The 23,305-nt window shown below is 45.6% G+C and overlaps 1 protein-coding gene across 1 annotated transcript in view; it reads right to left on the bottom strand.

The window, feature by feature from the left end:
• The window catches only part of SYNE2 (spectrin repeat containing nuclear envelope protein 2), a 208,396-nt gene that overhangs the window by 104,212 nt on the left and 80,879 nt on the right, over positions 1-23,305 (bottom strand). Inside the window, exons 45-55 of the mRNA XM_033172755.1 lie at positions 19,960-22,039; positions 18,688-19,010; positions 16,403-16,547; positions 14,616-14,834; positions 13,767-14,038; positions 11,634-11,802; positions 9,369-9,524; positions 6,724-6,864; positions 4,671-4,856; positions 3,519-3,656; positions 452-637 (exon numbers count right to left, since the gene is read on the bottom strand). Coding sequence (XP_033028646.1) covers positions 452-637; positions 3,519-3,656; positions 4,671-4,856; positions 6,724-6,864; positions 9,369-9,524; positions 11,634-11,802; positions 13,767-14,038; positions 14,616-14,834; positions 16,403-16,547; positions 18,688-19,010; positions 19,960-22,039 — 4,015 coding nt within the window. The remainder of the gene's footprint in view (positions 1-451; positions 638-3,518; positions 3,657-4,670; positions 4,857-6,723; positions 6,865-9,368; positions 9,525-11,633; positions 11,803-13,766; positions 14,039-14,615; positions 14,835-16,402; positions 16,548-18,687; positions 19,011-19,959; positions 22,040-23,305) is intronic.

Genomic DNA, 23,305 nt, shown 5'->3' with positions numbered 1-23,305 from the left:
TGTCTTAGAGTTCCCTCAGGAGGGGCTAGTGGGCGAAAAACCTGGGATTGCCACAGAGTTGCTAAGAGGGCTTAGTCAACTGGTATAGTGAGGGGATCTAACAAAGAGAGGCCCCGAACTATAGGCAAAAGAGAGGTTAAACCCCAAAGCCCAGAGCAGTGGAAATAACCGGCCACGGCCGCTGGACAATAAAACCCCTGTTACTAAGAAATTCCCAGTTTATTAAATAAAGGGAAAGACAATAACAGACGGACCTCAAAGGGACAGGTGGGGTGCATGTTAATTTGACCCAGAACACCTGAGTAAAAACATAACTTAGTAACAAGGGGAGAGTCTGAGGTGGAGGTTCGTCGCATAGTGCTTCAAGAAAATAACTACTGCATTGTCACCAAGTACATCTATATCCTGCAAAATCAAAGAGAATCCATTCTCAAGAGAGGCCCACACTTACATCGGCCAAGTGCTGGATATGGGGAAGAATCTCCAATATCTTCTGTTGCAAGGCTTTAACTTGCTCATTTACTTTGTTCAGCATCTGCACTGTGCCGCCAGTTTCAATTAAAGAGGAGAACTCCTCCAACTCCGGATAAATTGCACTGAGAATGCTTTGCTTTTGTTCCGAATCTTCGAATGCCATCTAGGAAGGGGAGGGGAGGGGGAGACAACAAAGTTTTGACCCGAAAAAAGGAGGAGGTGGAAGAAAGATTAACATACATGAAAATGCACTTTAACGTTCAAGAAAAATAGCCTCACAATTCCTGAATCCTGCAGATGTGTGCGGCATCAACGGGCATTAATCAACAGGCATTAAGATGAAAATACGGAGCGCAGGAAGACCCCAGTTTTAATGGGGACCATGGTGTGTTAACCCTTCTCTCCCCAGGAATGCCCTCCTATGAAAATCAACCCCATCCTGTGCATTTTCAGATCAAACATGAGTATGAGGCATATATTTTAAGGCTGAGGACACTTCCTCACAGCAATTTCTTGTGGACTTGATGATGCTCCGTGGATGCAAATTATTTGAACAGTCCACACAACATTGTACTTCTCTTTTTTTCAATTTTCAATTTTATTTTAAACTTGAAACAATAACATTTCAAATAAAAGAAACACACAGGTTGGTATCAACTCCCCTCCCCCCACTTCCATGGTGCATTTTATGACTTTCTTTTCCACTGCATTTTCTAATTTCTCTCTCTCTGCGTATGTGTGGTGTGTGTGTGTATCCTCATCTTTACAGGTGAAACTCGAAAAATTAGAATATCGTGGAAAAGTCCATTTATGTAAGCAATTGTTTTCATTAGCTACTGGAGTTTAATATATGAGATAGACTCATGACATGCAAAGCGAGATATGTCAAGCCTTTGCTTGTTATAATTGTGATGATTATGGTGCACAGCTGATAAAAACCCCAAAGCTGAAATTGTTAATTTGGGGTTCTCATCAGCTGCACACCACAATCATCACAATTATAACAAATAAAGGCTTGACATATCTCGCTTTGCACGTCATGAGTCTATCTCATATATTAGTTTCACCTTTTAAGTTGAATTACTGAAAGAAATGAACCTTTCCACAATATTCATTTTTTTTGAGTTTCACCTGTATATCTTGATATTTTTTCTTACTGCCGAATTTATTCTATTAGCGTTAATTTCTTAATATGTTTACAATATGTCTCTAAATATTCCATAAAACATTTCCAATCTTCCTCAAATATTTTTTTTATCCTGATCTCTTATTCCATTTGTCAGTCTTTTGTCACTAATAAAGTGCAAGTGTCCCTGCATCCAGTCCCTGAGTTCGTGGGATTGCGCTACTGCGCATGTGCCCCATGGACAGCCGTTGGGACTTGGAACGCAGAGACGCTCTGCGCGTGTTCCCGATGTTGCTAGGGCAACAGGGACGCTATGCGCAGAGCTGGCTTGCGGCTCTCGCATTGTTGTTGTGTCTGTGACAGAGAAAGGAAACTTATGGGGGGGGGAGAGGGCACCTGGCCGGGGAGGACAACCAGCCGGGCGCGCGTGTGAGGTGTTGTTTTGAGGGGCGGCGGCAAAGGCAGGGGGGAAAGAGGCGGCAGCAGCAGCAGCAACAGCAGTGGCGGCGGCTGTTTCAAGGGGTAGAGGCGGGCAAGCTGAGGCACCTGAGCGGCATCCGCCTCTTCTTCCTCCTCCCTCTCTCCACCCTCTCGGTGGTTTCGTCTTTCTTTCTTTCCTCCGCCCGGAAACTCACAGGCGAAGCAGCCACATTGCCTCAGCCCGAAGAACCTGGGCTCGTTAGGGTTTCAGTTTAGGGTTTCAGTTTTGAGGGTTTTCATTTGAATAATACATATATATTGTTGTCTAAGTTCACCAAGTTGTTTGGGGACCCTCACCCCATTTTTCAGTTAAGTTTGAGTTATTTCTTTATTATATTATTACCCGTCCCTCGTTTTAGGGATTTAGTCACGGCTGAGTACTCGATACTTTTTTTCCTTGGGTTCGGTGGCAGCGGCAGGTCCCCTGAGGAGAGCCGGGAGCCCGCGCTTTTCCTTGGCGCCTTTCCCGCCCTCCCGCGGGTCCTAGGAGCCCTCTCCCCCACGCCTTACCTCCACCAGGTGAGTCCGCCTCCCTCCTTCTCCTCCCTCCTCCTCCTTCTGCCGAGCTGCCGTGGGATTGAGACGGATTTTGTAAACTGCAATTGCCATGGTAATGGCCAAAGCAGCAATGACTGTTATTGAGATTCCAGCGATGGAACCTCCTGGCAGTTTAGAATGATCCTGGCCTTCCAAAAGCAGAGCTGTCTCTTTCTTATCAGTGGCTTTGGCCAGCCTCTAGCTCCCGCTTTCATGTGTGTGCGTGGGCACACGGCGGGTGCGCGCTCACGTGGACATACTTCTAAGCGGCCGTTACAAGTGGCGGCGGGCGAGCAGTCTGTTTTAAAAAATGTTTCACCACATATGTTCTAGCGCCTGTTAATTTAACGGGTTTAAAGCACTAGTTTCTATATATTCTATTAACTTTGTCTGCCATTCTTCCTTTGTTGGTGTTGTTTCTTCCCTCCAGTTCCAAGCATACACCATTTGTGCTGCTTTAGTAGCATACATAAAAAGAGATTTATGAGCCCTGGGTATATTTACATCTGTTTTGCCTAAAAGAAAAGCTTCTGGGGTTTAACAAACGTCTTTTTAAACATTCCCCCCCAACTCATTATATATCATTTCCCAGAAGTTTTTAACCTTTTTGCATGTCCACAACATTGTACTTATCAAAATGCCATCCTATTTTCCACAACTGCACCCTGACTTAATCCAGATTTACTGTTGGTGCCTTGACAGATTTTCTGTGGAAACAGTAAATCTAGATTAAATGATGGCGAGGGGGAATATGGGGTGGCATTTTGATTTGGATAATGTCATAGGGAGGCTATACGAAACTTGCAAGTGTGAGCAGCACTGAATTCACAACCAACTTGCACCCCATGCAAGACTTTGCCATCTGGGCTTCTCAACTTAGCCAAGCTGATTATCCACTTACTTGGAGTGCATCAGCATGCTTGTTCAAAGCTTTTGCAGAGTCACTTTTAGCTTCCTCTGTGAGCAGACGGTTAGTGTTTTCAAGCCAAACCTGGGTGCTCTTCAGGAGTTCTTCACATTCTTCCATCTTGCTGGTAGCCTTTAGCAAAAAAAAACGCCGCATTATCATTTTTATATTAGGCTGAACGAACGAAGCCCTGGGATTGTTGAAAGCTGCTGCAAAGCAATTCCAATAAGCAATGCAGCTGCTCGTAACACCTACGGGGAAATTAGCCTTTTAAGACCATAGGTTTCCATTCCTGGTTTAGAATATGAGAGCTGGGAGGACAGGGGGAGGGAGGGTGTATTAACAATATGGGGGAAATTTGGATACAACAAAGAGGGATATTAGCAACATTGGATACATGTGTTTCTCCCACTTTGCGTGGACAGGCGGAGTCCCCCAAACCCCAGGCGACCCCTGAGCGGAATAATGACACAACACAACGTGCTATGGGATTAAACCTGGCCACAACTTTATTAAGATTCAGATGTAGGGAGACCTTGGCTCAAGCATTGGGTGTTTTTCCTTCCCAGCCCCCCAGCTGGGGATCTGGGAAATTGCAGGGTTAACCAGAATGTCTGGGGATTGGGCTAGCTCTAGAGAACGTATATTCAAGCAGATAGCCCGCCCCCCATTTTGCCGCCACTGGTGGGGGAGAGCAATGACAACCTCTTGGCGTATGGACAATGCCTCCCCCCCCAATACCCCTTTAACGGGGAACCCTGTTATCGCCGCCACACTGGGGGCGTGGAGTGCCCCCCCCCATTTAGGAAGATGACTAAAGGATTCCGCCCAAGGCCTGAAACCACTACTCACTCACCGCCAAGACTACCTACACCTGAAAGATGCTTCGCAATCCTCCAACCATTCCAAAAGGCCATGCCTAATGTCACTCATCCAATAATCGGTACCAGTGGCTAAAAGATGCTTCGCAATCCGCCAAACTTTCTTTGTGTTGTCAAATGTTTCCAGCTCTGCATTACTATACCATACAGGGATCGAACTTTCAACCTTGGCATTATCAGCAGCACGCTCTAACCAACTGAGCTATCCACGTTGGACATTTGATTAGCCAGGTCTGCCTTCCCATTGTCTCCAGCCATCTCTTACCCTGTTCAAGTCTGCAGTTCTGCGCTCGGCCCGCTGAGAGACTTGCTGGTATCGTTGCAGCGGAATCATCCACCGATCCATCAGCTCTTGACCCTGCTGGCCAGGATCTTGCTCCACGAGGTCTTGAATCTCGGAATCCAGTTCGTTCATTTTGTAATGCCAAAGGTCCAGCATGTCCCAGATTCTCTGCGTGTAGCAAAAAAACAGCACACCCATGAACCAAAAGGGGCTTTATTCCTGTTTGTGATCCGTTTGGAGACACTTGCAACAGCAATTAGGGACGAGACAAATGTAAACAGGAGTAAGAAAAGGTGATTGCGAAGATGACAGTAACAGACCATCAAGCTCAGTTAGAACTGAAGAATGAAACAAAGTGGTCTCGGAATTATTAGAAGACAGAAATAATTAGCACCCAGATTTATTTTTTTAAATTAAAAAAAAAACGGTTGGAAAACAAGCAGAATTTTGGGGTACAACTTATTTTAAAAATAAAAAAATTAAAAACTACTACAGTGCTCTCCCCACTCCACCAGTTTGGAGGAGTTGGGAAGCATCCATTTCTGCATTTTTGTGTTTTTATACTGCACCTGGCCCTGTGATCCTTGGATGAACATATATAAATCAAAGAGATTGAAACAATTGGGCACATTTTGCTACACTGCTCATTATACTGAGAGACGAGAAAAGAGTTAATTGAACCGCTCCTAGTCATACAACTCGGCCGATCAGGAGAAGTTTACACCAACTATCTGCTAGCTGACACAGATATAGAGACTACTAGGGTTTTAGCTCAATATTGCTACTTGGTGACAAGAATAAGACATGCCGTGATGAAAGCAATCACCAAAGATAAGGATCCCAAGTAACCCATAACAGTCGGAGAGGCGACAGAGACTCAGCTTTTAATAGCCACGCTTTTAATAGTCAATTTTAAAATTGTGTAATATTCAATATTATTATAAGATATAGAAATTTAACTTATGAATTGAATTGTATTATTTTTCTGCTGGTCTTTGACCGTATTAAAGTTTTACTTACTTATTACATATATAAATTTTATAAATAACGATAATGATAACCACAGTTACTCATTTTGCCCGAACTGAGACAAACAATAGTTACTTCTTCAACTCTGTTGTTTTCTGAACAACCCAAGATCAAGCCACAGTCTACAATCCAGGCCAGTTCAGACAAACCATAGTTTACAGCTCACGGCGGTTCATAGATTGGATGGAACAACCTGTTATTAGTAGGAAATGGAAGCAGTGGATTCTAATCTGGTCGATGCAACTGTGGAGGGTGGGACCTGGGGAAGGAGCAGGTCTGCTACACATCACACCATCTTCTACAACCTAGGGCTCCCCAGATGTTGCTGGATTACAACTCCCATCATCCCTGTCCACTGGTCATGCTGGCTGGGACTGATGTGGGTTTGAGCCCAACATCATTTCGAGGGCATTAGACAAGGATGGGAGAGCCAGGGGGTGTAACAGTTAAAGAGTGTTGGACTAGGACATGGGTAGGCAAACTAAGGCCCAGGGGCTAGATCCGGCCCAATCGCATTCTAAATCCAGCCCGCGGACAGTCCGGGAATCAGCATGTTTTTACATGAGTAGAATGTGTCCTTTTATTTAAAATGCATCTCTGGGTTATTTGTGTGGCCTGCCTGGTCTTTTTACATGAGTAGACTGTGTGCTTTTATTTAAAATACGTCTCTGGGTTATTTGTGGGGCACAGGAATCTGTTCATCCCCCCCCCAAAAAAAAAATATAGTCCAGCCCCCCACAAGGGGGCAGTGGATCAGCCGCCTACTGAAAAAGTTTGCTGACCCCTGGACTAGTACTTGGGAGACCAGGGTTCAGATCCCCACTCAGCCGTGAAGTTCACTGGGTTACCTTGGGTTTGCCACTCTCTGTCAGCCTAGCCTACCTCCCAGGGTTGTCGTGAGGATAAAATGGGAAGCGGAGCCCTGTAGGCCTCCTTGGAGTAAATGTAGGATATAAACGTCTTAAATAAACAGACCTAAGCAACACCCTTGTTGAGTCATTAATACCTTCTGGATTTCTTTTGCTCTTGCAGTGCTGTTGCTTTTCTGCTGCAGCATGTTTTCAACCGCTTGCAGGCCTTTGCTGATGTCTTGTATTTTTTTATCTGCCGTGTAGTGTGGGGAAAGCTTCAGGGATTCAGTGGTGACCTAGAGTGGTTTAAAAACAACACCTATAACAAAACGAAAAGTCCTGCAATGGAAGGGAGAGAAGAAAGGAAACACAAACACCAAACTAACACAGGACCTTTCAAATTACGTTCAGGTTTCTTGCCTTCTTTGAATCACAATAATCTGGAAACCACCGACAGATCATTTTAAACAATCCTATATACCTTAAACCACGTTCCAGGCAACCTCTGTGTCATCTTTTTTCTTTCTATGCTTCCTACATCTATCTGTATGTGGAACGAATCTGCCATCTCTCCATTTTATGAATCTCTAGAGGTTTGGGGAATAAGATACATAATCATATTATCCTGCTGAGGGTTCTAAGAATTTAAGGAGAACCTGGCTGCTGGATTAGGACAATATATAGACTATATTATAAAGTCCAGCATTCTGTTTCCCAACCAGAGCCTCCTAAGGGAAGCCTAGTAAGGTAAAAGGTAAAGAAAGGTAAAGGACTCCTGGACGGTTAAGTCCAGTCAAAGGTGACTATGGGGTGTAGCGCTCATCTTGCTTCAGGCGGAGGGAGCCAGCGTTTGTCCACAGACAGCTTGCCGGGTCATGTGGCCAGCAGGACTAAAGGCTCAGTGGTTTAGACCACAGCACCACCCCTGCTGATGATACAACCTTGATGGCAGAAAGTGAGGAGGAATTAAATAACCTTTTAATGAGGGTGAAAGAGGAGAGCGCAAAATATGGCCTGAAGCTCAACATCAAAAAAAACTCAGATCATGGCCACTGGTCCCATCACCTCCTGGCAATTAGAAGGGGAAGAAATAGAGGCAGTGAGAGATTTCACTTTCTTGGGTTCCATGATCACTGCAGATGGTGACAGCCGTCACAAAATTAGAAGACGCCTGCTTCTTGGGAGAAAAGCAATGACAAACATAGATAGCAGCTTAAAAAGGAAAGACATCACCTTGCCGACAAAGGTCCGTATAGTTAAAGCTATGGTTTTCCCAGTAGTAATGTATGGAAGTGAGAGCTGGACCATAAAGAAGGCTGATCGCCGAAGAATTGATGCTTTTGAATTATGGTGCTGGAGGAGACTCTTGAGAGTCCCATGGACAGCAAGAAGATTAAACCTATCCATTCTTAAGGAAATCAGCCCTGAGTGCTCACTAGAAGGACAGATCCTGAAGTTGAGGCTCCAGTACTTTGGCCACCTCATGAGAAGAGAAGACTCCCTAGAAAAGACCCTGATGTTGGGAAAGATGGAGGGCACAAGGAGAAGGCGACGGCAGAGGATGAGATGGTTGGACAGTGTTCTCGAAGCTACTAACATGAGTTTGGCCAAACTGCGAGAGGCAGTGAAGGATAGGCGTGCCTGGCGTGCTCTGGTCCATGGGGTCACGAAGAGTCGGACACGACTGAACAACTGAACAACAACAACCACCCCTGTTCCTTGGGAAGCCAGGAAGAAGGGCATGAGAGGGCAATAGGACACTGTTGCTGTTGCTTTCAGCAATAGATATGTTAATTGTGATTAGCAGCCTGCTCCTCCATGAATTTGCCACTCCTTTCAAAGCCTTAAAAAGTTGGTGGCCGCCACTGCCATTTCTTGTGCAAGCAATTCCATAGATTACCCATGGATGGTGTGAAGAAATGCCTCCCTTTTGCTTTTCTGAATCTCATACTGTTTATTTTCACTTGATGACCCCACTGAAGAAGAAGAAGAAATCATTCTTGCCACTTCCTCCATACCATGCACAATTTTATAAAACTCTGTTTCATGACTCCCTGTTACTTAAACTTCACTAGAAAGGTCAAATTACTGGACTATATTGCAAAAATGTAAAATCAAACGAAGTTGGCAATTTTCATTTTTAAACAGCAAACAGAATGCATATGCAACTAAAATTATTGGTCTTTTCTACGGTCCTTGTTCTTTTTTACCAAGCAGTAAAACGCATTAGCTTTTTAAGTCAACTAACGTTTTTAAATAGAAAATGCTATGACAATCCATGTTCACATTTTTTTGAAACCTGAACATGCAAAGCACATTTTAGGGATTAAAGAACAGCCTGAACTCCCCTTAAATTGCCGCCATGTCGCAGCTAAGCAGGCTGCCTAGAATCTGCCTGACAAATTAGCCAATGGTTTTGTAAATGTGGGAAGACTGAAAGGTGGTATAGCCTACTGGTAGAGTATCTTGTTTGGTATGCAGAAGGTCCTCGGTTTGATCCCTATCTTCTCTAGGAAGAGATGTCTGCCTAAATCCCTGGAAAGCTGCTGCCAGCCCGTGTAAACAACATTGAGCTAGATGGAGCAATAGTCTGACTTCATATAAGTCGGCCTCCAATGCTATTCCTATATTCCATGGTCTTATTGTTGAAGCTACACAGTTGCAGGTCAGGACAATGCCTTAACCAGAGACCATAAGCCACCCAGGTCTTTCCAAACGTCAAGCAAAAAGTGCATGCAAATAAGCCGGAAATCCAATATAAACTGTTCTGAGCATCAAAACAAATAAATGTGGCTTTTACCTTTTCTTCTAGCTCTTGCAAAGTTTGCTTGCAGTCTTCCAAATGAGTTTCAATCTCAACGGGAACTATCGTATACATTTCAGTGTATTTGATACGTAACTTATCCATTATCTCCTGGAGAATTTGCTTCTGACTGTCAATGGCTCTCTGGATTTCCTAAGAGGGAGAAGGAAGCAATAGCAATTGTTAGGGAGGGGAGTCTCCACTGTGGTTAGCAAGCGGAATGGTAGTTTTGGTGCCGTACAAAGCCTCATTTTGACTAGGCAGGCAAGCAGGTTAAACCTGAGAGATGCTCACGTTGTTTAGTTGGATGGTGCTTTTCAATTCACCCAAGAATAAATTAAACCTGATACCATTCCATTGTCCTGCCGAGGCATATTGACAGATGAAATAATATATTATTAGCACAGAAAATACATCTGCGATTAATCCTCGCGGGTTGGTTTTGGTGCATGTGGGAAGAAAACCCTTAAAACAACAACAACACATATTTACCAAATGAAGTCCTACCAACAATAACATTCAACAAAAAGCAACACAGCTGGTATATTTAACTCTTGTGTCCATTCTAACGAAAAGATCGGAGGAAAAACAGCCAGTCCCAGTTCTGCATGAAGAGTATCAGTTTCATGAGCTAAAAGGAACTTGACAGTTGTCTACTATTTGTGGTCCAGAAATTTAATCTGATCTACATGGCAGAAACAACTGAAAAGAAGCAAATTTTCAGCCAAATTTCTAGGACGTTTTACTTACAGTGTTGCTCCTAAGGCCAAGGCACCTAAATACTGAGCTTTGAGATTCGAATCAACGTATTGTACAGTAAGAGAAGGAAAGTGGAAAGTAAGGGCATTTGTTCACCTAATAACCTACAAAAAAAGACGACACTGCATATTTCCATGAATAAAACCATGTGAACCTTTGTGTGGCCAGGGGCACTGATGTTGATTTATACAAGTGCCTCTCTAGTTATGCCTGCATAAGATGCAGCTTCTATCTATTACCGTATCTTTGGCCACACTCCCGCTATACATTTAAAGCAGTATCAAATTACTTTAGAGAGTCATGGCTTCCCTCAAAGAATTATGGGAGTTGTAGTTTGTTAACGGTGCTGAGAGTAGTTAGGAGATCCCTGTTCCCCTCATAGATCTACAGTTCCCAGAGTCCTCTGGGGAAAAGGGATGGGTTGCTAAACCACCCTGGGAACTGTAGTTCTGTGATGGGAATAGGGCTCTCTTAACAACCCTCAGTAGCCTGTTCCCAGGATTCTTTGCAGGGGAAGCAACAGCAGCTTAAAGTGGTGTGATACTGCTTTGAATGTTTGGTGTAGATCAGTGGTTTCCAATTAGGGGTCAGGGACCCCTGGGGGTCCGCAGAATACGCCCAGGGGGTCTGCAGCCCCATCCCTTGCCTCCCCCCCAACAACTAATTTTTTGTCATTTTTGCATGGTAATATCACAAATTTTACGGTCTGTTTACGTGCTGTGCGTTTTTTCAACATATTGGCCAAAATCGGTTTTGAAATCACACTGTGATAACGATTTCAACCTGGCAATACACAGCAATATATCGCTCCTTGCAAGAAGGAAAGCAGGGCAGCCGATTTTGAGGCACTGCTGGTATTGCACAATGGATGGAGAACAGGACAGCTGTATATATCAGAATATTGCGATGTTTAGCTGCTGATATATCACGATGTTGCAAACCAGATATCGCTCGGCCCTAGTCCGTTTTTCAGTATACCTAAAATCCTGTGCTTATTAGAGGCCACCCCATATTTTGTTCCAAATTTTGTTCCACGAGGGGGTCCGTGGCTTGGCTTTTGAAAAAATAGGGGGTCCTCAGTAATTAGCTAATTGGGAACCACTGGTGTAGATTGATTTTGGTGCTTCCAGACTTTGCAGGCGGGATTCAATCAGATACAGGGATATTCACAATAAAAATTGCACTCCTACACAACAAACCCACTTTGAAAATGTTTTAGATTTTTTTTGCTATAATGAATGGGATGGGGAAACCCTCCGGAAAGTGTGGTATAGCTATTATCTGATACAATGCCATATGCTTTATTATCAGTTCTATCTCCAGTAATAAAATTGTATTTCTGACATATCAAAATAGAAATATTAATGGATCATTCGCTGATTTCAAAATTAACACTGAAGGCTCAGGGAGGGAGTCTGGAATAATATCAGCACCCCACCTATGAAGACCCCACCCTGTACTTGTGTTGCAACCACAAAGAATGACAGTGGATGTTTTACCAACCTCAAGTTTCGCTGTCTTTTCATTAAGCGGTTCTAAGTCTGTTTCGTGGAGCAAAGATTCAGTGTCACGTAACGAAGCCTTCAAAGCGCTGATCTCCTCGTTCACCTTGTCCCGCTCTTCAATTTCAGACTGCACAGCATCCTTTTGCTTTTGAGCCTTTTGGAAGAGCCTGAGAAAATTGCAAGTCGTAATATTAAGGGGAGGTGTCAAGGGAAGCTAGAATCTGGGTTCTGGCAAGCTCCTAATATGAGCACATTACCTGGTTTCTAAAGGTCCTAAACTCAAGCACAGCCAGGGGTGTAGCAAGGGGGGGCGTAGGGGGCGGACCGCCCCAGTTGCCACAATGGAGGGGGTGACAAATTATCAAGGAACAATTACTGCCCTACTAGGGCGCTTCATTAAAAACTTTTTTTAAAAAAAATGCCTGCTCCAAAGGTCTTATCTTACTATACTAGGGATTATATAGCTATATATGAAATTTCATGCATATCGGTTAATATCTTGACCCTCCTCCACCAAAACAGCTGTTTACTTGGCTGTTTTCCTATGTCGTGAATGCTGAAATTTCAGTTCAGTGGAGCACTTACTGTTCCCAATCCTAACCCTGTGGAAAGCCATCTAATTAGACTTTAATTTGATTCTGAGATGTTTTTAGGAGGCAATTTAATTATTGTTTGGTTTTATACCAATGTTATGTATCTGATGTTAGCCACCCTGAGCCCGACTTTGGCCGGGGAGGGTTGGATATAAATAAAAGTTTTTTTATTATTACTTGTTATTATTCCTTTGTAAGAAAATATGAAATAACATAAAACCATTTTTGCAGGGGGGGGGGAATGAATGGGGGGCGTGGCAAGAAATTTTCCTCACCGGGTACCACCTGACCTTCCTACGCCTCTGAGCACAGCTTCCATTTCCACTCACTGAAAACCGCGGAGCTTCTTTATCTTTTAAACCAGTGTTCCTCAATCTTGGGTCCCCAGATGTTTTTGGCCTACAACTCCCATCATCCATAGCTAGCAGGACCAGCGGTCATGGATGATGGGAGTTGTAGGCCAAAAGCATCTGGGGACCCAAGGTTGAGGAACACTGTTTTAAACTATTACCAAACGATGTCTACTTAGAAGTAAGTCCCACTGAGTTCAATGAGGCTTACTCCCAAGTAAGTAAATTTGGGATTGTGGGCTTAAGGATCGTCATACGCAATCAGTAGTGGGTAGTGGGGCAGTGTGAGTGGGGATGTTTTGATCTACCAGCTGCCCCATGCCATGCATTGCTGCCATTTATCGGGAGGCAGGGAGAGGCAAAGCAGTGGGGGAGCTCGGCATGGTGCGGCTGTGGCGGCAAGAGCCAATCTGATGCGCCTGCCACCGTGTCCACACCATGCCAAGCCCCCTGCGGCCTTACCCCTCCTCCTGGTTAGCGACACGGTTTTAGGAAGCCAGGAGAGCAATGCTGCACCAACCCACCTGCTACTGCACATAAATACGCAATGCGTAATTAATTAATTGGTTAGATTTATCGCTTTTAAACTAGGCCCGAGGAACCTGTGGCTCTCTAGATATTGCTGGACTACAACTCCCATAATCCTTTACCAATACTGGCTGGGGCTGATGGGAGCTGGAGTCCCACTGCACCTGGAGGGCCACAGGTTTTCCCTGCTGAAGAAGAAAAAGAAGAAGAAAAAGAAGAAGAAGAAGTGGAGGAGGAGGAGGAGTTTGGATTAGATATCCCACTTTATCACTACCCTAAGGAGTTTCAAAGCGGCTAACAATCTCCTTTTCCCTTCCTCCCTGACAACAAACACTTTGAGGTGAGTGGGTCTGAGAGACTTCAAAGAAGTGTGACTAGCTCAAGGTCACCCAGCAGCTGCATGCGGAGGAGCAGGGACGCGAACCCGGTTCACCAGATTACGAGTCTACCGCTCTTAACCACTACACCACACTGTCTTACAATTACAATTGTGCTTTACTGTGGGAAGGTGTTTCCTTTTATGTGTCCTGAATTTCCCACATTTGGCTTCAGTGGAGGATTCAGAGTCTTAAGTCTCATGAGAAATGAAGAATGTTTCTCCGTCCACTTCTTCCAAGCCAAGCATAAATGTGTACGCCTCAACAATTTACACAGACTTACTCTTTCGTTCGATTCTGCATGGTATGGATTTCATTCATAACAGGAAGGCCTCCTCCTCCCTCCGCAGACGGACATTCGGGGACCCTGAGAATGCTCCTGACACGTTGAAGTATTAAGCGCAACAACAGTTTCTCAGCATTCACACTTTCTCCATAAATGTTTGTACATTCCAGGAATTCTTCCAGCTCCTCTTTGGTGGCCCTCTCCATTTCTTTCGTGTTTTCGGGCAGTTCTTCCTGAAGATTGTCTAGAATGATGCTTTCTCGTTCCATCTGAAGAAAGAAGAAGATAACCACCAGGGGAGGGAGAAGGAAAACAAGATTATGATCCTTTGCGCACTTACTTGCAAGTGGCACACATTCAACACACAGTGGGATCTATTTCTGAGAAAGCATGCATAAATGATTGCAGTTAATAACACTTATTTTATACAGAATGTAAAACAGCCATGATTGTTTATTGCTCTTAACAGAATTTCCCTGCGTACACTAAGCGCATTTACATTATACAAGAGGGACTTCAAACTAAATGTTGCAACATGGAACGCTCCTGTTTCAGCTGCTCCGTTCCATCCCCCCTCCTCATCAGTTCTCCATTTCCCTCCCGAAAACCAATCAGCATTTTGTGCCACTGAGCATGTTCAGTCCTCAATCAGCTGCTTTTTTAAAGGGAAGTCCCCCCCCCCCGCTTATTATTTTTGTATTTCTGCAAACTTCCCTCCTGCACGTGCTCTGCCACTGAGCTACAGTCCTATATTTGAGATCAAATGGAATTAAAATAGCTTGTGGAGCATCAAACCTGGAATAATCACCTGGATGAGCTCTCCCCCCCCCCACACAAATGACTCACTTCTTCAATGACGGATTTCCATTCCTGGTTCTGTTCTTCACATTTTCCCTCCCATTCTTTTGCAGCGTCAAGCAAACAAAGCCACTTTAGCCACAAAGCCGACACAACGGTGTCGATCAGCACACAATCATTTTCGCTGCACATCAAAACCAGTTGTCCCGATTCCTGACGCAACTTCCTTAGATCCTCTTCGATTGAAACCAGTCTGGAGGACATCATCTTTAAAATAAAGAATTAGCGTAAGCAATTGGATTTAGTGAAATATTTTCTTTTTGTTTGTTGTAAGATGTCTTTCCTATTTTAAACCCCATGGTAGGTCTCCAAGGGCAGCTTACTTTTAAAAAATCAAAACACATAATAAAGCTAAAAGACAGTAAAAACACACATAGCAAGCACAATAAACTAAAATATAAAATTACTGTGCCCATATATAACATTAAACCATGGTTTGTTTTTACCACAGTTTGTCCATCAAGCCACGTGTAGTCTCACATTTGAGCAAATAAGGCATGGCTGATTTCTCCAAATGTGGTTTGTTTTCCAGCTGCCCATGCCTTGTGCCTCTAATAATTTGGTGAGCATCATAGGTGGGTGACCAAACAAACAAACCATGGTTAAGCAAAGCTTCTGGGTTTGGACAGAGAGCAGAACTGTAGTTAAAGCAAACCCTGGTTCATAAGTCAACAACAACTACATCTTAATTTGTTCCCAAGAAGCAACGCTGGGTTACTTTGTAGGGCTCAGTTCAGGGGTAGGCAACCTAAGGCCTGTGGGCCAGATGCGGCCCAATTGCATTCTAAATCCCAAGGACGGTCTGGGAATCAGCATGTTTTTACATGAGTAGAATGTGTCCTTTTATTTAAAATGCACCTCTCGGTTATTTGTGGGGTCTGCCTGGTGTTTTTACATGAGTAGAATGTGTGCTTTTATTTAAAATGTATCTCTGGGTTATTTGTGGGGCATAGGAATTCGTTCATTGCCCCCCCACCAAAAAAATATAGTCTGGCCCACCACATGGTCTGAGGGACGGTGGACCGGCCCACGGCTGAAAAAGGTTGCTGACCCCTGGTTCAAGCAGTCAGACAAACCGGACTTTGGCTAAACAAACCATGGTTATGATTAGGGGTCGGCAACCTAAGGCCCATGGGCCACAAGCGGCCCTTGGGGGTCGTTTTACCAGTCCATGAACCCCCGCCACCCACTCGGACGCCTCCTGTGCACCGCGCTAAACCGGCGTGGAGCAGAGCAGGAACCTCCTTCTGTGACGCTGGCTGGCTTCCCATCAGCTGCAGGAAGCTCCTGGAGCCAACGGGAAGCTGTGCACACCTCCTCTGTGCCGGAAGTAGCACCGGAAATAGCATTTGCGCATTTGCGCATGTGTGCATGTGCACGCACACTGGCCCACCGCGGAGTCTGCAGGACCGTGAACCGGCCCAAGCCACAAAAACTTTGCTGGCCCCTGGTTATGACTAATACTCAGCCCACAACCGCCTCCCAAGGGGGACCAATTTAAACAGCAAATGGCTGTCTAAAGTTGTGCATTCCACAGCTATTGTGTGGGGCACATAATAGACTTAAGGCTCTCGCAGCCAATTGCTTTCCGTTAAAGCATAGACTTGCTGCTGCTGCTGTTGCATCTATGTTTAGCCATAACAGTGAGCAGCTTCATAGGATTATTGTTAAAGATTATTTACACTGTGGGTGGGTGTATGCGTGAAGTGCTTTGAGGACTGCAAAAATTCATGATCATAAAAACATGCCACTGTGGTGAAGAAGATTGTTCTCACCTTGCTTTGTTCTGACTGCTCTAAAGCTTCTTTATAAGACACTGGAATATGGTACAAAGATTTCTGAAGCACCCTTTCCGCATCGTCGAGATTAACATGTATCACCTCTTTGGATTTTTTGAAGCGGCTGTATTTTTCCAAGCATCTGTGAATGCAACAACATTAAACAAAGCAATTAAAACACATCCGTTTTCCCCCCTCCAATCGTGGAAAGATCAGCCCAAAGGTTTTAACCAGTGGCACAAACTAAATGTATATACAAAAGAGATTTTTTTTAAAAAAAATATTATCCAGTGGTGGCTTTGCACTTCTGCTGATGCAAGACGGGATATGTGATTTTCAACAATTCCTCTTAACCAACACCTGGCTCGTTCTTGGCTACATACAGCTTGTAATTAGTTGAGGACAGAGCATGACAACATATCCCAGTTAGGAAGCTAAGCCAAACCTCGGGTTAGTGTAGCTTGGCATGGCAGCTAAAAGGACCAGGGGAGGAGCAAAGTGGCAACAAACCCATTTCTAGGAGCCCACATGTTTGTAGGGTCTTGCTAAGCCAACGTTTGGCTTAGCGTACCCCATGAACCCACTCACTATCCCTGGGCCTAGCAGACCCCACCTGCCCTGTCAAGCCCTACCTTCTCAGACAAGGCACCGTCTCTTTGTTTGAGCTCAGAAGCAGCATGCACAAATGGACATCCAAGGAACAGATGCTGGCAGGAGCTATGGCGGAGCCCATGTGCCTATTCCCAGGCAAGTCGTTTGTTAACTTTGGTGCTTTACTGTGAGCCACAATGATGCACTCTTGGCATCTGCCTTTTCCTCGAGAGGCAATGGAGTGCGCCTCCGGGGGTAAAGTAAAACTGCCGTGTTAGCATCGCCAAAGTGACCTCCCTGGCGTGCAAGCCTGGGCAGCGTGTATGGAGGTCTTGGACTGCCCAGACAACAAACTCCCCTCTCAGCCTCGCTGATGCGGTCCAAAGGAAAGCAGAGCAAAACGTTTGGCACCAGCTGGGCTCTGTAGGGTTTACGCCTTAGCTTTGGAGGCACTGGAGGTTTAGAGTCAGAGTTTTCCTGCTTCTAGGTCAGCTACCTTCCCAGGTGGACGAGCCCCACCTGCCCCTCACTTCCCTCTACAGCAGGGCATAGGCAAACCCAGCCCTCCAGATGGTTCGAGACTACAATTCCCATCATCCCTGACCACTGGTCCTGATGGGAGTTGTAGTCCCAAAACATCTGGAGGGCCAATTTTGCCTATGCCTGCTCTACATCATGTGCAGAAACCGCCCTCTTGACCACTGAACCCACTATTGGTCTTGTCCATTCAATCTGACAGAGCCTGTCTTCGCATACAGCAGGCACGTCCAACAGGTAGATTGTGATCTACCGGTAGATCAGTGGACGTCTCTGGTAGATCACTGGCAGATCACTGGCTCCCCCCAAAGAAGCTCAACAACTTTGCCCCCCCCAAATACTCATTATTTTAGCCCTGCTTTGCTTCCCTCCTCCCTAAAAAAAGCTCAATAACTTTGACCTGAACCCCCCAAAACAGGGCTTTCCTTCCTAAAAAAAAAAGCTCAGCAACTTTGACCTGAACCCCCCCAAAAGGGAGTAGATCACTGCCAGTTTTTAACTCTGTGAGTAGATCGCTGTCTCTTGGGAGCTGGCCACCCCTGGCATACAGGGAAAGTCCCTAACTCACCGAGGAATTGAGACCCATTAGCTACCTTCTCCTGCTTTAACGGCAGGGTGTGGCCGCTGTTGCATGCTGACAGCTTCTAGGAGCCACAGGTCAGAGCTGAGTGCAGAGTAGGGGCCAAAAGTGGACACACTATCCCGGAAGGAGTACAACATGTCCCCCACCAGAGGTACTACCCCTGGCCAAGATTATATTACAGCAGGGGTGAAGAACGTGGGGTCCGGGGGCCCAAAGCACCCCCTACCACTCTACCTGATCCTCTAACTCACCACAGGCTACACGCCTCCCCCCCCCCCACTGGCCCTTGTTTGCACAATGAATGTGTCATTGAACCCTATAAGATTGCCCCTTGCTTGCCTAGATGGAGGAGATTTAGAGAGGGGGGTGGTGCATGTAGAAACCAGCCTACTGAGCAATTCACATTTATTGCTCTCCCCATGTTTACCTCTGGCCCCATGTATCAATTGCATGTGGCCCTTAGGTTGCCCAAAAAGGGAATGTGGCCCTCAGTGTGAAAAGGTTCCCTCCAGCTCCTTGCTTCAACTCTCCACTAGCCAGCTTTCTAAAGCGATGAGAACCGACTACCTACCTCTGCACATCCGATTTTCTCTTTCGCTCCTGCTCTCTTGCTATCAGACTCTTAGAAACGAGGTCGCCGAGGGTTTTTTCCAGTTGCAGTTTGGCCCGTGGTTCGATTATGCTTTCCATCGTGGAGGTCAGCGCTTCTACTTGAGACATCGCAGACTCAAATTCTTCTTGTCTCTGGCGAGAGAGGAGGCTGGGCTCTTCTAGCTCATCCAGAGTGAGCAGAGGAGCGGAGAGAAGGGCTTCACGCTGGCTGAGGAGGTCGGCAGCCATTCGGACGGCTTCTTTGTAAGACTTCACAGTCCCCAAGGCTTCATTTAAGCCACTCTGCACAGGTTAACAAAATTGCATTTTTTAAAGGCAACTAAAAAATGCCACAAGACTGCATGAGTGAAAAATACACACCTTTTATTTCATATGCTACTCTGCCCTGATGCCACAAGACCTGCCAATATAGTTGGGCTCCAGATTAAGTCCATTTCAGAGATTAAGTTAACGCAGGGGCCGGCTGGCAAGGTTTACCTCACCTGGGCCAGTTCACTCCCATGGAGATCGCTCCGTGGGCCAGATCGCGGGGACTCGCCGAGCGGGAAGCTCGGTTCGGGGGCGGCTCATGGGCCATATAAACAACCTCCATGGGCCGCTTGTGGCCTATGGGCCACAGGTTGCCGACCTCCGAGTTAACGTCTAACTAGTAGGAAGGCCTTTTCAGTTGTGGCCCCCAAACCTAGAAATCTTCAAGCTAGTAGATTTAATTGTGTTGGCTAATGCCTCATAAGAGTCTGGACACAAACTTTTGGTTAGCCCGACCTGCCTTTTCGGTGGTATGCTTCTGTCTGGCCCCTGGCTCAGCAAACAATAGGAAAAATGAAAACTAATATTCAATGTGGTATAGTAAAGTGAAAAACCAAGACAAATAAGAACAGCATGGAAAACATGCATGCAAACCCCAGCAGTCAATAATCCCTTTGCTATTGTAACCTGCCATTTATCAAACTCTTCACCAGGCATCTCAAAAGTTAGAGATGGTGACAGGTAAAAGTTGTGTGGCAGGTGAATATTCCACTCAGGGACCACCATGTGGTCACATCTCCTACTTTATACAGGACAGCCCCCCATTCGAAGGCCTGTCAGGCAGTTTGTTACTAGAAGCTGTTGCTGTTCAGAGAAAACCAGCACTAATCTAGAGTAGGCCAGAGGAGCCAAGCAGCGTAGGCCAGAGATCTGCCTCTGCAGAAAGGCCAACAGGGTAAACAAGATATCTAGGATTACTCACTTTACGTGCGGCAATGTCAGATTTCAGCTGTACTTTCAGGCTCTGCAGTTCATCCAGTTCCCTCTGCAAACTATCAGGGAGGGAAGATTGTCCTTCCTGAGCCCCCCTCTTTCTATTAATTAAATCTTCAGCAGCGCGAGATTCTACTTCTACAGCATCTTCAATCACTTTACAGTACATATTTTCACATCGGATCGTCTGTGTTTCCAAGTCAAGTAGAATGGGCTCCTGGAGCTCGGATTTAATTTGCTTTAAAGCTGCTAAACTGTGACCCAGCTTGCTCTGGAAACCTTGCTCGTGTCCGCATTTCTCTCGAACAGCCGTTATCTTAGATTGGATCACTTGTGCCAGTCCATCTATTTTCACGCCCAAGCTCTTTATTTGCTGCATCTTGGCCTCCTTGAGAGAAGGACCAAAGGCCTCGCTTTTGCCTAACAGCCTGAGTGCCTCCTGAATTAAGTGCCTGGCATGCTGCACTTTCCAACTTAAAGTCTTTTCTGACATCGGACTGGTTTCAGAGGCAATAGAGTCGGAGCCGTCTTTTAAAACATCACAGTGTTTCTGTATAATGGAGACGAGAGCCTCAACTTCTGCGAGTGCTGTACTGCACCCATCGCCCTCTGCAGAACAGTTAACCCTCTGCTCAAGCTTACGTTTCAGCTTGCAACACTCGCCTTGCAATTTCTCAAGGTCTGGTACATCCCATTTCAGATGCAGGCATTCCCAAATCTCCTTGTACTTTTCTAAGTGCGACAAACTTGACTGGATGGCTACTGCTCTCTCTTTAAGGACAAACAATTTACCCTTAATGTCTTGGTCCACACCTGCCTTGTCCAGTTCCAATTCCTCACGCTGGAGGCTGCGAAGATCCTGCTCCAATGACATCAGCTTCCTTGTGACTTTTTCATAGGCATCCACCTTGTTTCCTGCTGTATGGCGATTAATCTGGTTTAGCCTGTGAGCTCTTTCAGTTCTGCTCTGGAGGCTTCTCAAGCAGTCATTGAGAAACAACTGCTCAAAAACATTTAGCCCCCGAGGGGACGCATCTACAATACCTTTTGCTTCCTCGATCTCCTTCGCAGACCTTTCTACCACGGCGTGCCAATGGTCCATTTCTGACTTCAGGCTTGTGTCACCGGCACCTGGCCTGGATATTCTCTCTGCTTCTTTAAGTTTCGCTTGCCATTTTTCGGTGTCTGCAAAAAGCTGCCGTCTCTTTCCGAGCTGAGATTCCAGCCGCTCCAGCCGCTCAACTAATGTCGGAACAAGGTCTTTGTAGCAGGTTTGCAACTGGTCCAAAAGGAGGGCAAGGGCAGAAGCTTCGCCCGATTCCAACTGGGGAGCAATGCGCTGCGCCTCGTCAACCAGTTGAACAACACCTGCCTTTTTCTCCTCGGCGGCACCAATCAGAACCTTGCAGCTTTCGATTTCCAACATCAGATCGTCCGGGAAAAGTGCTGCCTTCCCGTCCAGGTGGGGCAACGAGACTCTGGCCCACAAAACAGCCTCTTCAATCTTCTTTGTGATGTCATACGCCTGAGGATAACGGCCACTTCGTTGGGCATTTTCCATAGGGGTCAGCTGCTCTAGTTCCTCCACTCGAGTCTGCAAATCATTTATTGCGCTTTCCAGAGCTCTCTTCCCTGTGTCGGTCCACATCCTCTTCATCTGCATCTCTGCATCACTTTTTAACACAGAAACACTATTTTTAAGCGTTTGTAATTCTGTGGCCATCAACACCGAGTGTGCTTGGTTGTGGGCGTCCACACCTGTTTGCAAACAGTGCTGCTGCTGCAGCAACTTTTGGAGCTCCTGCGCTTTATCCATGAAAACCTTAAATTCATTGGCTTGTGCTGCAACCCGGATCTGCTTCCTTTTAAGTGTGTCTTCCATTTGTTTCCACCACTGTTCTATCTGAGCCACCTGGCTTTGGATTAACTCCTTGTCCATCCTGGTCAGGTGTCTAGATAGGTTTCCTTGTTCAGCCTTCAGCTTTTCCAAAAGGATTCTCCCTTTTTGTATAGAATCCAAGCATTTCTGGATATTCTGCAGGAGAACTGTGTCTTCCGACGAGGGTACCCTTCCGAAAGAAAGGAAAAAAAGGAGTAAAAATCTATTTAACATTTTGAAAGGCTATTTTGCTCAAAACACACCAGCTAAACAAGCTACTCAGAACTATATTTCACAGGCAGTAACTAGAGATCAGCGAGAAATTCTGTCCAGTTTGCATTTAAAAGAGTTTCGGTATACAAAAACCCCACCTTCCATCCTTTCTTTTCACCCCACGACGTATTTGGGGCGATGGAAATTGCATTCCCCCTGTATCGCCCTTGGGAATGTGGGAGTGCTGGGTCTCTCTTGCATCCCCAGAGCCTCTACCCACTTTCCCCTGTGAACTCTCCCCCTCCTCGCTGGACGTCTCGCCACTCCTTTCGCTACCAGAGGAGGAGCTGCTGGCAAGGTGGGACTGGGGCTCTCTGTAGCATCCGGAGAGCCCTTCCACCACCTTGCGCTGCATTGGGGACAGTTCCCTGACAATATGCTTTGAAAAAATGTGCATATTCGGCAAATTTTTAATATAAAACATGTGCTACGTGAGGAGAAATTCACGCTAAAATGGTGAATGTTCAAAAGGACTTTAAAAAATAATAATATCATGAATGGATTTAGAAATGTGGAGAAGTGGATTTAAGGGAGGCGTGGAATGAGAAACCAAAATTTAGATTTTCCCACCCCTACCACTAACTAGATACCAAAGGCCCAATTTGTATTGAATTTTAGTCTTGCATGCATAGGACTGAAGCTTTAGTCAAAGACTCAAGTAAACAAATCAATTAAACGTTTATTGATCAATTGAAATACACACCTTCCCCCAGTTGCAATTACTTAGGGTGTCAGGTTTTACATTTAGTTTTTGATAAGATGGTACAAAATCCAACTGCCCAAGTGCAACACCACTGAAAAGATCGCCGGCATTCATGTTTTACCCAGTCCTATGCTAAGGCAGAAAGATCTCCTGACCCATCTTAAGAGGCACTGACCCAGAAACTGCAATTAATCCAGAATGCGGCAGCTAGACTGGTGACTGGGAGTGGCCGCCAGGACCACATAACACCGGTCCTTAGAGATCTACATTGGCTCCCAGTACGTTTCCAAGCACAATTCAAAGTGTTGGTGCTGACCTTTAAAGCCCTAAATGGCCTTGGTCCTGTATACCTGAAGGAGCGTCTCCACCCCCACCGTTCAGCCCGGACACTGAGATCCAGCGCCAAGGGCCTTCTGTCGGTTCCCTCACTGCGAGAAGCAAAGCTACAGGGAACCAGGCAGAGGGCCTTCTCGGTAGTGG

Source organism: Lacerta agilis, chromosome 1, assembly GCF_009819535.1.
Source record: "Lacerta agilis isolate rLacAgi1 chromosome 1, rLacAgi1.pri, whole genome shotgun sequence".
Classification (NCBI taxonomy): domain Eukaryota; kingdom Metazoa; phylum Chordata; class Lepidosauria; order Squamata; family Lacertidae; genus Lacerta; species Lacerta agilis.
This window is presented reverse-complemented; position numbering and strand designations above follow the sequence as displayed.